Raw genomic sequence first — 16,101 nt, forward strand, 5'->3', positions numbered from 1 at the left:
TGCTAACAAATAATTTGTATTTGAGATACTTGGTCTTGAAATGTGTTGAGGCCTGACCAATAACTCACTTTTTTTCACAGCTTCAGATACACATGCACCATCTTAAATTCACCTGGAAACTACATATTTTTATAGTTATCAAATATACAACTATTTTGCATATTCAAAGCTTGGCCAGGCAAATTAATAACAGGCTCTTCAGACATGGGAGAGTTCAGAAACATATTTGTACTAAATTTCATGAAATCTTGTTAAACTGTGGTTATCTGTCCTCTGGGTGCCAAGAAAGCAATCTTCTCTTTTCCATGAAGTTTTTTCACTAAGGGTATAAATGCTGTGATGAAATCCCAGCTCCAGTGTAGTCAGGTGTTTTGAAAGTAGGATTTCACTCACAATGTTGTGGTCAGCTAATTGATATTTGATGTAATTGGTTTTGATTCTTTGGTTAATTTTATCCAATAATAGGCTGAATGTCAAAGGACATACCTTCATTCAGATACAACCTTACTTTCAAAATGAAGCTTGTACTGAGGTATAAATCCACAAACTCAAAATTAAGGAAAAACATAAATTTAGGTATTTTGATAATTACAGAATATATTAACACAGTAGTAATTATTCTAACTTGAAGGACAAAACTTTCTTTCTGATCAAAATTCTAAATCTTCAGAAAAATTTTTAAATTTATGAAGAAGCCTTGGCATAAATGCATTACAGTACATTAAATACCTGACACATTAAAACACTACAAAATGTGAATATTCTCAGTAATTTAACCTTTGGAGAAAAGTAAACCATGCTTGGCAACATAGCATCAGTAATAAAATGCGAGAAGTCATCATAATACCAGTTATTCATGGTGCTCTCCCCCTAACCTGCAAATGCAGAGATCAATCAAGCCCTCAAATTTGTCCATGACTGACTGTCAAGCCCATACTGCAAGAACATAGTTTAATGATATACAGCCATACCAAGTTTACTGTAAGCACTTCCTTTAATTAACAGGAGGATCACATTTGTCTCGACTTGCTCTGTGATCTTATAAAGAGATAAAGTGCCATCTCCCTGCAGTCATATTTGAAGTAGGTAATATACAGAGCCCTGAGCTAAACACGTGTTGAAGAGAGCAGGTGTAGGCCCTGTAACTTTGGGGAGGAGAGTACTTCTTAGCATTCCTCAACACTAGCAGGGCTCTTGAGCTTATGAGGCTCATGGTCACACAGAAAACCATCTCACAAAGGCCTTCGTTTTTTCCCTAGTCAGATAACCATTTCAATCTGTTAACCAGGAGAGAGTCTGCACTAATGGAAAAGCACTTACAGAAGTGTGCTCTAGATGTTTTGGGGTTTTATGTGGTTGGGTTTTTTTTTTTTAATTCTGAGACTCTAAACACCAGATGATTTTCTGAGAATCCAAACCAGATTATTTTCTTGGGTTTTTTTTAGCTGAAACTAGAAATCCTGCTGAAGAATTTTTAAAATTCATTTTTATGTCATTTTAATGGCATTTCACGAAAAGAAAAAGGTTAAAATAAATACTTGCCTGTCCCTTGTTATTTTTTCCTCAACTAAATTTTAGGGGGAATTCCTAGAATATAACCCGATTAAATCCCAGTTCTCACTGGTACACAAACACACACGAGCTGCACATGTCCGCAGCAGATCGCCAAGGGATTTGAATTTCAGCTGTGTACCAGGTAAAGTAGTTTTGTGCTGCCCTCAAAGTAGCATGAAAGAGCCACGATGCTAACTTTAGCTGTCCTGAGGGATTAATATGGCTGGTTAATGACATTAATCCACATTTAGATCACTTATGTTTAACGACATGCTTTCCATGCATACATATATAAATATTAATTTTGGACTGAAAGATAATCGTTCAACGCGGTAACAATTAAACAGCTGTAACCTGTCTCATGTGTTAAGTAATGGAGCTGCAGGCAAGCTCCATAAACAGATGGTCTTACCCACCCATGCTTAATGTTAAAGACTTTAAAAAAGAGGTGTTGACAAATCTGAACAAGAAGGCATAGTTTTAATGCAAATTGGCCAATTTGCAATTTAAATTACTCTAAAACTAATTTGGTCTATAGAAAAAATTAAGCTGCATTGTAAAACTGAGATGTTACACAGCACATGGATATAGCAGATTCCCCACCAACATAATTATTTACTAATTTCATTCAGCTAACAGAATTTAATGGAAAAGCAGCTGGAAAAGTATTCATATTTATAGGCTTCCTATGACAGTTACTTAATTTACTCATGGACACACCAGTTATATCACAAAAAATAATAGACTTTCTGAAATAGTATCTGTTCCAATTTCACAAAACAGCTCCTCAGATAGGAGAGGGTCACTGAACTCATTGCAAGCCAGGACAGAAAGGAAACAAAAACATATTTTAGCACAACTGTGTTACAAAAACTTAATTACAGAGCAAATTTTCATCCAGGCTATCACCTGGGCCCCAGCTGTGCATGTGCGGTCCTCTATCACACTGAAATGCAGGCTGAGCATCACAAAACAATATATGGATGTTTACCTCAGACCCATGAGTGTCACTCCCAGACCAAATAAACAACTGACAGGCGATTTCCTATAGCTTTGCCATAAACTGTTGATTTAACCTGTTCTCATGTGGATACACGAAATGGTAAAACATTACACTTCTCAGGAGGGAAAAGACAGTAAACAACTGAGATGCCTTCAAATGGTCAGTATTTGAAACATGCATTGCCAGTGTTTAGTTCAAACCTGAGAGACACTAAACAATTGCACTAAGCCTTGAGTTTTGTTAATTCTTACTAGATTAATTTCATGACAACACTGAGCAACTCTTGTTATCTACTGAACATCTCTGGATGTATGTGCTCGGAGCAAAGGCGATGGCTCACGAGTGTGGCCCGCATCAGGTGTGGTATTGCTTTCCTGTGCCAGAGATGAATAATGGAAAAGTGGCTATCAGCAACACACATCAGATTTACTGCATTAGACAAAACAATCTTGCCCACAATACTATACACGCTGCTTTAAAAAAAAAGAAAAAAACCCCACCAACCCTGCTTTATTTAGTGCATTCTGTTCTCTCTCACAAATCAAAAGTTTACAAAATATATGTACATTATTTTCCAATTCCGGTCTTGCAATCCTCAGCCCTAAGGAGATGCTGATGCTTAACCCAGGTAAGCAGATGTCTACATATTTTCTGAACAAAAGTAGAAACTTTTGCAATCACCTATGATTTTCTTTCTCAATGTCCTGAAGTACTGAAATACCACCCCCTCCCCCAAGAAAAAAAACAACACACCCCAAACAAAAAAACAAACCAACATGATCTCTGGAAGTTTAGATCAATTAGAATTTCCTTTGGCCAAATGCCTGTTTCAATATATACATAAAAATTAGCATAATTCAAGAAGCAATCTAGACTTTGAAAGATATTAGAGGGAAATAAAACTAAAGACTACCTTGTTTTAATTAGGGAGATAGATTTGTTTTTCCCTTCTTAACAACCCCTTTAATACATGACAACCAGTAATACAAACAGTGGGCTAACTGCAAATGAGACTGGACAGACAGTCAGCATTTAGTAATGCATAAAAATCATTACTTGAGGAGCAAAACATTCTTACAATTTTAAACGGCATTCATGCCTCACAAAAATACCATGATGTCTTTGATCAAATGAGTTATGGGTTTAGATGACTCAGTACACATTCCTGTTAGTGCCTCTGTGATTAATGCATACAGATCTACCCCATTTTGTGCATCCAGCCAAAGATCTGTTGGGCTATTCCTTTCCCAAAAAGTTAATAAAGTGCATCGCCCTTAAAATTTACAACTTCTTAGAAATATTCCTTTCCCAAAGAGGTTGTGAATTTAGGCTGTTGCACTTCATATGACTTCCAGCTAATAGCTGCAAACAAATGTATCTGCATTTCTAAAATACTTCACATTACTGCAGCTAAATGGTTAATGACTATTAGAAAAAGGAGATAGAAAGGGAGAGTGGGAGTCTTTCATACGCATAACACAGATTATGTAAATATGCTCCTACCAAGTTGAGAGTTGCTAGTAGCGTAAAAAAATGGTTTGCATGGAGAAACATTGCAATGCCCCTTATGTGTTTGAAATGTATTGCTCAGAAAGAGCTACTACTTACTTTAGGGCAGGTGAGAGAAAGGCAATTTGACTCTTTTTATGCCAAGCTGAGGAGGCAGCAATTTTTACTCCACTAAGTGGAAATACTTTGGAAATGAGCAATAAAATGACCTGGTTTCTCTGTAACACTGGACTCCTGAAGGAAACTGCTCTAAGAAAAATAAATACAACAGCAGGCTAGAGCTTGTGCCTCATTACTTGTCTTGGAGGCTGTAAGGGCAATATAAACAAATCAAACTATCCTTACAGCAGCAGCCGCAAAGTAAACACCCATTTAAAAAATAAACAGGTGGGAAGACAGACCTGCTCACCCAGTGCTGAGGAAAAACTTGCTTGTGCTTAATATGTTGGAAAAATTGTTCAAGAGCAGTTCATCCGTGTATAACTACAACCCTTGAAATGCTGCCAAGGTCAGTGAGACCAACAGCAGCGCGATCTGCTGAGTAATTGCTCGTTGGCAAGTTAAAGCGGTCAAGGGAAAGGCTTCTAAAGATTTACTTTATTTTATTGTTCTGAAAGCAGTTCTCTCCCTACCTCGCTACCCTCGTTGTCAGCATGTTTTCTGGAAGCTCCTCAAAAATGTTAAGGCTACTGATTCTCTCTGGGATTCTGCAGTTGCACTTCGGTTCCCTCTCCCTCAAACGTCTGAGCAATCTCATTAGTAAACAAAAAAGAATCGATTGTGATTTCTCTAAAAAATAAGTCACAAATCAATCTGACCACTTCACACCTGACTCCCTTCTATAAAATAAAAACTTGCATCATCTTCCTGACGCAATGATGTGGGTACCAGTTGGTACAGCTGCAACAGGCCCTCACAGCTCACACCACTGCTTCTGATGACCACCAAGCACAGCAGCACCACTCCACCTCTCAATCAGGGTTATAAGCTACCTGGGAACGCAGTTTGGGTTCTAAAGTTTTCCAGATATTCATGTCCCAGTGATGGCTTAGCTGTGCTACCACATTTGGAGTTACAGCCCTTCCACAACCTCCATGAAAGTTAAAGCTCTCCAGACTCTTTTTAGCTTGTGGCAAAAGCCTATTATGCTACACTCACCTCCATCAGCTCTGCTGCTATGAGACTTATGCCCTATCCTGCTGCATTGGCTACATCACTTCTTTCAACTGTTTCTCCTCCATCTCTCCAAACTTAAAATTTTGGGGTTTATTTAGTTACTGGATTATGGTGGGGTTTTTTACTATTTAGATTATCTGTGACTTCCCCCATCACTCAATGTTACTCCTGCCTGTCTGACCTCTTTCATTGTCTAATCAATCCATCCATCTCTAAGTGCTTAGCCATGATGGTTCTCACATGTGGGAGATGTGCGCCATAAATAGCTGCAAAGCCATGGTGTTACTCCTGTGAGCCTTTGCTGAGCTTTATGCAAGGCTCCCCACACAACTACGCACAAGCTTGTCAATCACTTCTGTCAGACCACTGCCAGTTCCTTTGTCTGTGCTTCCTACCTGCTGCCATGCAATGGTTTCTCTGTGTGGTTATGCTGAAGACAAAAATCATTTGGACAGGACCCTCCTCCTCTGTTACAGACCTGCAGTGTCTTGCACACAGGGAGGTTAGTGTGGTAGGGAATTTCTTAGCACTACAGCTATATAAAATCAATATAAATGCGATAAACCTTTTGGCAACTCCTCCTCCACCTTTTCTGAGCAATTTCATGCATAATTTCTCATGCTAGCTCACCATCAAGCCCTGTGCAGTGGCAAGGGATATCATGCTGTATATGGGACATATGGACTGTAAATAACCGAGTAAGAAAAGCTCCATCAATAAAGGCACAGTGATTTCCAAAGGTTTCCAGGTGCTAGAGGTAACTTGATTACAGAAACATACAAGCTGTAATGAGGATGGCTTCTTCTCAATCAACTGTATTAAACTGCTGTTACATTATTTACACGTAGGAAATTTGATATAATTCTAAAATAAAGCATTATGCTGACAAGAAGATAATTTTGGGCAGCTAGATGACATTCATTACAAGGCGGAAGTGGCATTTTGTGTAAGATGCGTTTTAGAGGTTCTTCTCCATAGGAGAAAAAAAAAGAAAGAATTGGAGCTTCATTTCCGAAAGGTATAAAGCTATCACATAAAAATAGAAAAGCATAAATCAAATAATATATTTACAGTTCAACATAAAAGTATCCTCCCCCTCAGCAAAAGGCAGGTAAAGGGAAAAGATTGAAAAGGAAATTCTTCCACCTCCTTTTCACAGCAAACTAGGTATGAAGAACTGATGAGCCATTATATAACCTTTCTTAAAATATCAACTCCTTTACACTGACTGACACGTGCAAATATTCTGTTTGAAGCAGTAAGCTTCAAAGTAATTCACTTCTATCCAGGTGCGGCCAGCAGCGCCAGCTGTTTGAATGCTGCAGCAAAGACAGGGTAAAGCATAGCCAGCCTACCAATGGTACAGTGCTCTCCGTTCCACCCCTGGCTGCATTCACACTTCCCGTCTTTACAGGTGCCATGCTCTGCGCAGCGGGGATGGCAGGCTCTCTGGTTGCAGGCTGCGCCCGTCCAGCCTTCCTCGCAGCGACACGTGCCACCCATGCACACACCATGGGTGCCGCAGTCCACTGAACAGATTTCTGCATTGGAGAGGAGAGAGGAGGAGAAAAGGAGGCAGAGAGTGCAGACGGAAGAGAGAGGGTATGCATTAATTAGCACTGCTGCATTTTAATTCAACATGCGAAGAAAGGCAAAATCTTTGCAGATTACATCAAAGGAATTTACTGTCAAAAGCATTTTCAGGTAGGGCCCAACAGAACACGGAGTACATGTTTATCTCTGGGGTAATGCTTGCTTAGTTAGCCAGCATACCTAGCGGTGCTTAGGTGTCCATTGCTATTCTGTTAGCTATGTGCAATTTTCAGGTGTATTTTTCACGATCACATATGTCGTACGAGTAACCTTTTGGAACTTAGACTACACGGCACTTTGACTTGTTGGAACTTATAGTGCGATCCCGGAGACTAAACGTACCCTATACCTAGGTCACTGTGTGTTGTGAGTGAAAAACTAGTATTATTGAAAGTTCATTTTAACAAGGTTTCCCCTCCCTAACCCTGGTCCCTGTTTTCTTTCAAAGTAAAATTGTGCCATTTCTGACACCATTTTTTCATTATAAAGAATCAGCCTTAGTGAGAAAAATTAGTACTATGCTGACATACTGACACATCTGTTAAATATAAAAGATGATTCTCTTTTACTTTCCATAAATTTGTATCAGTGACAGCTATGAACAGTCTGGTTTAAATAATAGATTGTTAAAAAAAATAAATCAACATACAGCAATTTAACTTGTCATTTACATATAGTAACAGGATCTTGTAACTGATAGAATAATTGAAAAATACGTTAACAGCCAAAGGTAGTCAGAGGCCAAACAACGCATGTTAAGTCTCAGCTAATACAAGATGGTAATTTAGACTGCCAGATTTTGCATTTACAGTTTTGGTTCATTCAGTCAGAATCCAGCAAACTTTACTGCTGCTAAGCAGACAACAGAAAAACAAGAGGAGATACGATACAGCCCGAGGGACTTCTTTAGTTCCTTGGCATACAGCTGACTGTAACCACGTACTGGTTCATAGAAATACTGAATTTAGTTTTTGTTTTCCTGTGAAAGACAACAGTTTGGTAATAAAAGACTAAAATTATTTGCAACAGGAAAGAAAAAAAGCATCACTCAGCACAAGAAAGGTTTGCAGTTTCCCATTCAACAGTGCTTTTCTTCCCCCATAGACTATAACCCTCTGTCTCAAAGTGCTGTGAAACATTAAAAACAGTACCAAGGAGCTGCGATATTTCCCAGAAGAAACAGCCAAAACCTTTATGGAGAAAGACAGCTGTAATTTCCCCCTTTCTTTTTTTTTCCTGTACAGCTCTTTACATCTACTTTGAATTAAATTTTTGATTAAGAGATGCAAGATGGTTTGATTAACTTTAGAGTCACAAAACGTCAACGTAGCTCCAAGAAAGAAAGGTTTATTTTTCTTCAATCTAATCAATTTTTCATTAGGGTGAAGGTGTTTATCAGCTTTTAGCACACTAGCTTTGAGCAAGGTGCGTCAATCTTTGTAATGAACTTATTAATTAGAGTTAATTTAATTGAAGTGGAATTGAAGGGCTAATTAACGGACAAACTGCTGATGAAGATAGAGGAAAGCTCTGCTGATTTCAAACCTATAAACCTCTCTGATGGAAATAACTCATTCTTTTTTCTTCTATCAGCTTAACAAAAAGATTTACTTTTTTAGTGTAGAAGTCTGAAGGTCATTTTGCATGACTTTACCGAATAGTCTGTGTGTATTTTTACCAAGCTCTTTTGTGAGTTTGACACTTTTAAAAATATTTGAGATCAGAAATATTTTGTATTACTTTAATGACCAATCATGCCCTGAAACGTAACTAAAAGATGGAGCATAACTGAATCATCAAAAATAGCATAGCAGACACTGTGTCAAGAAATAGTGGATCCACATTTTACCTGAGAACTAGAAAGGGTCTCTCACAAATAGCCATTTGTACTGCTAGAAATGTTCAGAGAAGAGGTTTGTTTTTTCTTGAAGACAAAATTTTCTTTTATCTGACACTTTTTCTTGAATGTTTGGAACCCTGTCCTATCTCTCTTGTATGCATAAACAATTATGGAGTATCATAGATCCTGATCAGGAAGTACATTCGTTATAAAAAGATGGTTCCTCATGAAAAGGTTATATTTATTCATAAGTTGGCATAAACCCAGCTAGCCCATGTGTTCAGTTTTCATTAACAAAATCATCTGAGTTGTTAGCTGAACTGTTTTAGGCAAATATATGTCTCACAGTTAGACGTGATTTCTTTTTTGATATATGGCTACCAAATGATATTCCAAAAACTCGTATTTATCAAAAGGCTGTTGTCATACTTTATAAATATGTAGAATCTGCTCTCTCTGATAGTAGCCCCAGTCCTTTCCTCCTTTTGTTTCTAAGTTCAGACTATGGTTTTAATAAGCTCAGTTTCAAACTTCAAGAAATCCCTCTGCTTCTTCACTCCTACCAACTCCTTCCACCTTGGCAGTCTGCACGCTTCCTTGAAAGCTGTTTAGGATTCATTCTTGCATTCCCTCTGCCTTCAAACAGGAATGCTGTGTTTTTCACAAAAAATATATCTATTTGGACAGAAAGATTTTAAACATGTGACTGTGTCTAGTTTAACTATAGTTGTTTTAAGTGTATTAGGTTAAGACGATACTTAGATCCACAGATTGTACAAAGAACTTTACGTACTTGTACGGGAAGTACTGAAGTTACCAGATGAAGGCAGGTAAAAGATGATAAGAAGTACATTGATATTCAAATGCTTCAAATTCATCACTTACTTGGAACCTTTGAATCGATTCATAGATCATGCTGAAGTCAACTCAGAGACCTCCCCTCATCTCAGCAGGTCAAGCCCTAACACAATAATGTCATTAAAACCCTGCTAATGTAATTTTACACCATGGGAGTGCGTTTAACCCTTACCATTGGAGCAATCCGGGCCTGTCCAGCTGGGGTCACAGGTGCAGGTACCACTCTCTTGAAGGTATGTGCCGTGGCCAGAGCACTGGTCAGGGCACATTGTCTTCAGGATTTCACAGTTGTTGCCACCCCAGCCTGGGTTGCAGTGGCACTCGCCATGGATGCATACACCATGGCTGGAGCAGGTTGGGTCCAAGCAATTTGCTGTGGGAAGATGAGAAAGGTCAGCTTAAACGTGTCATTCCTAACAACAGTGATCAACCCCTGGCTGCTCACAGCACCTTTGGGCTTAATCCACATTTCAAGACCCTGCAAAACAGGTAGCTTTGCACTCATCTTAACAGTAAACATTAGTAGGTTGAAGCTGAGAAATTCATCTTTGTTTCACTGCAACGAGTGAGGAAAAGACAGAGCGCACCGAGGTACCTTGGTGCCAGCCTCCATTGTCAGTAATTTATAGCAGCAGTTCTCTTTGTAAAAATACTTTGCTTCCACATCCCTTTCTGATACTGTGGAATTGGTGCGTGCATACAACTGACATCAAGGCTACCACCGAGTTAACAGAGAACCTTTCAAGGTCTGCTAATTTTTTCTGAATTACAAGATTTGCTTTGGGTCTCAGGCAACTGATCTCTGTTCTGTCTAATCACAGTGTAACTAGTGTTGGATTCCCTGCAGCCCTCAGTTATCAACTGACCTGATCCACTGCTAGAGTTTTGACAGCTGTACAGGACCCTCAACTTGTTTCAGAAATAAATGAGTTGCATACTGTCTATCCGTCTTAATTCACTTTAATGTGCTTTAGATGACGAGATTTAATTTAGCAATTTGACTCAATAAAATGTTACACTTGTAGGGTCAATGGTCTGAAAATTTAATTCCAGAGACTTAATTGCATTACTTTGTACGTGGAGATCAATAAAATCAATTTGATTGAGGAAGAAAATGGCACTTCTTACTCCCTAAAAAAAGTAGAAAGGAAAATGAACTGCATTTTGCAGCACACCAGAATGAATATTATTATGCACATCTCTGGAATACAAAAATGATGCATCATTTTTCACTCTGATGCATCCGAATCAGCACTTTCACAATGTGGTTGGTGGAAAAGATCACTAACAAATGCGATACATTAATGATTTATTCTATACTGTGAAAATTCAATAAGTCTTTCTGAATTCCAACATCTATTTTTTGTGTGCTTACTTCTTAGCTGACCTCAGCCAGAAAAAATAAAAATATACTGAAAAGCAAAAAGATATTACACGTTATTAAGAATTTTCCCCTTGATTACTTGAATATAAATAAAATGCAATTATTCTGTAGAATTCAGTTATACTAGTGATTCCCAAACTTGATTTTTAGTATTCTAAAATGACTTGTGAAGAAACACCGCCAGTGCATATGATCTACATCTAGGAAAATCAATAGAGCTGGATGCGCCAGATGGAAACCTGACCAACAACAGTGGCAGGCAGTGTTTACTCCTTTACCTTCTTCACAGTTTTCTCCTTTGTATCCAGAGTTGCAGGCACAGGAGCCCATAATGCAAATGCCCCGGCCCCCACACTGGGGATCGATGCACTGAGTTGTAGGCACATCACACTCGGTGCCCTTCCAGCCGCTGTAACACAGGCAGCGTCCTTTGGAGTACTGCCCATTGCCACTGCAAAGCACCGGGCAGGCTGCTGTGAAATAAAGCATGGCACAAAATTAACAGCAGCTTCTTCACCAAGCTGGAAAAAGAACATCTAAGAAGCAAGTCACATGCCAGTTGCTTTCCCGATGTATTTGTATTTGTGCTTGTTTAAACTGACTTGAGAAAAGCATTCTGAGTCAGCAGTGTGCCTTGGTGGCTAAGAGAGCCAATGGGATCCTGGGGTGCATCAGGAGGAGTGTAGCCAGCAGGTCAAAGGAGGTGATCCTCCCCCTCTACTCTGCCCTGGTCAGGCCCCACTTGGAGTATTGTGTCCAGTTCTGGGCTCCCCGGTATAAAAAAGACAGGGATCTCCTGGAGAGAGTCCAGAGAAGGGCTACAAAGATGATTAAGGGCCTGGAGTATCTTGCTTATGAGGAAAGGCTGAGTGAGCTGGGACAGTTCAGCCTTGAGAAAAGAAGGCTAAGGGGGGACCTTATTAATGTTTACAAATATCTTAAGTATGGGATGCAGGGGGAAATGGCCAGCCCCTTTTCAGTGCTCTGTGGGGACAGGACAAGGGGCAATGGCTGCAAGTTGGAGCACAGGAAGTTCCGCACGAACATGCGGAAGAACTTTTTCACAGTGAGGGCGACAGAGCCCTGGGACAGGCTGCCCAGGGAGGTGGTGGAGTCTCCTTCTCTGGAGATATTCAAGACCCGTCTGGACGCCTATCTGTGCAATATGAGCTAGGGAGCTGCTTTGGCAGGGGGGTTGGGCCCGATGATCTCTCGAGGTCCCTTCCAACCCCTATGATTCTGTGATTCGGGTTGATTTACCTCTTGAACAATCGGGGCCCAGAAACCCAGGAAAGCAATGGCAGGATCCAGAAACACATTCGCCGTTACCATGACAATTTCGGGGGCATTCCACCACAGACTCTAAAGAGAAAAAAAGCAGGATAATTCAGACGCCCACCATACGAAGTACCTATCATTTGAACGACTACTAACTGACAGTGTGCTCTTGCTCCAAGAGAAGTGTTTACATTTGGTTTGTTTCAGGAGCACGAATAGCTGTGATTTTCTATTGCGAATGCCTCTAGTACCTTAGGATTCCACATTCCAACAAAAAGGCTCAAATTATAATGGTAAAACCATGTGAGCTCCATACTTAAAATGCAGCCCTGTGCCATTTAAAAACTACTTCAAAACGGTGTCCTCCTTTCAAGCGCTGTTTTACAAGAAGGTATACTCCTTATGCCTTAGACCAAGTAATTAAAATAGATACTCTAAATTTTTTCTGAGCGGCAAAAGAAACAATGTGAATGAAAAACCTGAGAATAATAGTCAGATCGCTTAACTATGAAAACTTATCTACGTATTCCTAAAACCTGACCAGAGCCCAGCGTTTGGTAAGAGCTTTGAAGATTATGCTTACCTATAATTATGGTATTAAAAGACACCTGCTCCGCATTTTTCCCATCGTTATAAAAGGCCAGGTGCCAGATGCCAGAATCCAAATACTGGATAAAACCTGCTTCATGGAGACTGACAGACCTTGCCTGCCTCCCCGCTCGCTCCGATTCCAGCAGGTTGCGTTGCTCCCTCGCAATCAGCCGGCTGCCATCCAGGAGTTCCACAAAGTCATACTGCAGGGAGGAAGAGACATGAGCTTGATTAAGCCATGAGATGACCCACAGCACTGCCATGCCTACAACATCCTACAGTATGCTCATATTCTGACCATGAGTTTCCATTTGGAGCAAGGAAGCAGGAGCTGAAGTGAACTCTTGCTTACTTCTTTGCCCATTGCTAAGATTTCAGGCTTACTAGAGTAGCTTTTTTGGTGACAAGTGGCCAATGAACATATTACATGTATTGGGAGAAGAAAGGATAAGTTGAAATGAACCTGCAGTCATGACGGCCACCTGAATTACAGGTGAGAGATAACTTTCAAAGTGTGTTATATGTATAAAGGTTAATAATAATATCCAACACCAATAATCTACTCTGCTTTTCATTTAGTTTCAGTATTAAATTGTTCAATCCCATTTGGACATGTTGAAGGAAGGAAAGCAAGAGGTCCTCCTATTGCAGAAGCCCAAAAGAGGAGACGGAAAGCATAAAACTTCGCAACTGTTGGAAATTACAAACTCACAAAAAATATGGTACCGCAGGTCAGGGGACAGCACATGCTGTTTTGTTAACAACCTTGTTAACAACCATCATCCAACCTAAATGATTCTATGATCAGTGGGGTCAGAAAACTCTAGCAGCATCTCAACTCACATAGGCAAACACATGACACCAGGCTTTACACATGTTAATCTCGACTAACCTTAACAGTACCTGGAGGGCTAAATCTGCCTCCGGCCCTGCACTGATTTCTACTACCTGGAAGTCTGCTCTTATGGCTTGAAAGACATCTTCTGCACATTTACCATGTAAAGATCAACGCGTATATAGCAAAATTAAACAGGTAGAAAAATTAAAGAGCATTTTTCCTTGTCATAGTGACTGTCTGCTTTTCCTGCCGAGCTGTTCACAGCTTCACTTTGACAGATGTTTATTATATGAAGTGAACTGTAACACACAAACCTTCAATCTTCTCACACGTATGAGATCTCTCTCAAATGGAATTACATCCAAGGCCTATTAAAGTAAAGGCCAGTATGTGAAACCGGTGATTCACCTGAGCTAGGATAACATCTGTTATGGGACCAGAGAGTTAGTGGTTTTACACCCTGACTTGTGACCTTCAGAAACTGCTCCTGGGACAAAAGAAAACATGATAGCCTTTGTCCTGGAACAAGGGCTTAAGTACTAATATTCTCTTCTTGAAATCGCAGGCCAAAATTCACTGCTACTGTACAAATGTTCCTCCCCAGTAATCAGAATTATCTTCCCACTGTTCGGGATGTGAAGGAAATGCAGAGTTAATATGCCCTTATCAACACCTGGTATCACCATTTTTCCAGCTATGTCTGAACCAGCAGAATAGAACATAACGTGATTAGGATGAGCAGAAGCTGGTACCTCAGTATGCTGTCACTCTGAATGTACATGCAGCACCACATGAAAACGAATCCAATCGTTTCAGGAGAGCACCAATTATTCAAAACCATTCCACATTCTCATTTGTCAGAGAATTAAATATTTATCTTATTTTGTCACAGAGAGAAAAACAATTGTGCTCTTTTTTTCCTCCTGCCTGACTCAAGAACACTTATTTCAGGTTGCATTTTTCACCAATCTGTTAGAAAAGAGGAAGCTCAGGGAGTTCTGAGTTCTAACAGGTCCTTTATGGACGTTAGGAGCGACCTTGTAATTTGTATACTGTGGAAGATCATTTTTTGTAGGAGAACAATCTCAGATGAAAACTGCTTCTCTGATACAAGAACAAGTGGTTACACTACAAGATTGACCAAGAAGAGTATACTAATGCCTGACAAGAATGGTACAATTAATGACTTTGTATTTGTAATGTCATAAGGAAATATGTCGTTATCAGAACACCATTTTAAACTACATTTTAAAAGCCATACAGACAGGAATTTATTGTTCAGTCTGTCCCCCAGCAAAAAACAGTGATTGATCTTAACCCTTTTAAAGGCTGAGGTTTTTTTATATTTAGGACACAGTAACAGAAACAGACTGGAAAAACCATTATCTTCATGAGCAAAAAACATAAAAATTTTGTTTTCCTTCTATGAGAATAAATTGACCTTTATATTGAGTCTAAATGTGCTGATTTGCCCTACCACTCCATTCAGTTTTGCTTTAAAACAGAGTCCCTTTTTTTTATTCTTAAAGTCTCTTTAAATAAACATATTGATTTTGTGGCTGCAATGGAACTGACATTTTTAGAAAGTGTCACAAAGACTTTCAGGCTCGCATTGATTGGGTTTTGAATGGGCAGCCACCGTCAATTATTTCTGGTTGATTTATTTATGATTCCCCAGAAAGAGAGAACTATGCATCTCAGATCAGTCTGTGACACACACAGTGGCTCTGCTTGAGACTGATTTCAGTACTTGAAGAAAATACAGAATCACAACCAAAAATTCTGTCCTAATTACAATATAGTGAACCCTTTCCTATGTGCTGTATCCCTGTTATTCTGGGTTATGGGACAGGAGGAATGTTAAACTTGTTACATTCTGTTATTATTTTATGAAGAAATGCTAAGCAACTGACAAGAATGGCTTAGATACAGTCAAACCTGTTCCCAGACAAGGGTGTAAACTAAAAACTTTTTGAGGTCTTTCCCAAGCTCATTTCTATGCTTTCATTATAACCATTACAGTGGTAGAATAACTGGCATCAAAGGTTGCAGAGCTATGGAGAGACAGACTCCAGTTTCCTATTACTCACTGTCTGGTTTTAACTAGATACAAAAAAGAAGTGGATAAACAGGCAAAGGGGCTGGGAGAGAAGTGGGGACCAAGGTGACACATGTAATATGAAAGTTTTGCAATACAACCTAGAAGCAACATGGAGAGAAGGCAGACATTCCATAGAAACACCGACGCTGTGAGGAAGGAGCTAAAGAAGATGGAGGTGTGTGGCTACACATATAGGCTATCACAGGCACACGAGCAAAGAAATCGGAGGGGGATGGCTGGTAAGGAAACTTCACGAATACTGGCAGAGTGCAGGTAGTAATCAGTTCTCTATTATTTAACATGAGATCTGAAAATTCAAGTACTGACGTTTGAGAAACAGGCAGCAGTTGCTCATTTGCATAAATTTTGTTATTAG

At 39.6% G+C, this 16,101-nt stretch overlaps 1 protein-coding gene across 8 annotated transcripts in view; it reads right to left on the bottom strand.

Moving 5' to 3' along the window:
- TENM3 (teneurin transmembrane protein 3) overlaps positions 1-16,101 on the bottom strand; it is a gene marked incomplete at its 5' end in the record, with an annotated part of 318,571 nt that overhangs the window by 73,976 nt on the left and 228,494 nt on the right. For all 8 annotated transcript variants that reach the window (XM_084263689.1, XM_084263690.1, XM_084263686.1 and 5 more), the window contains 5 exons: positions 6,598-6,783; positions 9,706-9,906; positions 11,196-11,390; positions 12,178-12,279; positions 12,779-12,989. In XM_084263689.1, the coding sequence (XP_084119815.1) occupies positions 6,598-6,783; positions 9,706-9,906; positions 11,196-11,390; positions 12,178-12,279; positions 12,779-12,989 (895 nt within the window). The remainder of the gene's footprint in view (positions 1-6,597; positions 6,784-9,705; positions 9,907-11,195; positions 11,391-12,177; positions 12,280-12,778; positions 12,990-16,101) is intronic.

This window comes from Gallinula chloropus (genome assembly GCF_964237585.1).
Source record: "Gallinula chloropus genome assembly, chromosome: 4".
Lineage (NCBI taxonomy): Eukaryota > Metazoa > Chordata > Aves > Gruiformes > Rallidae > Gallinula > Gallinula chloropus.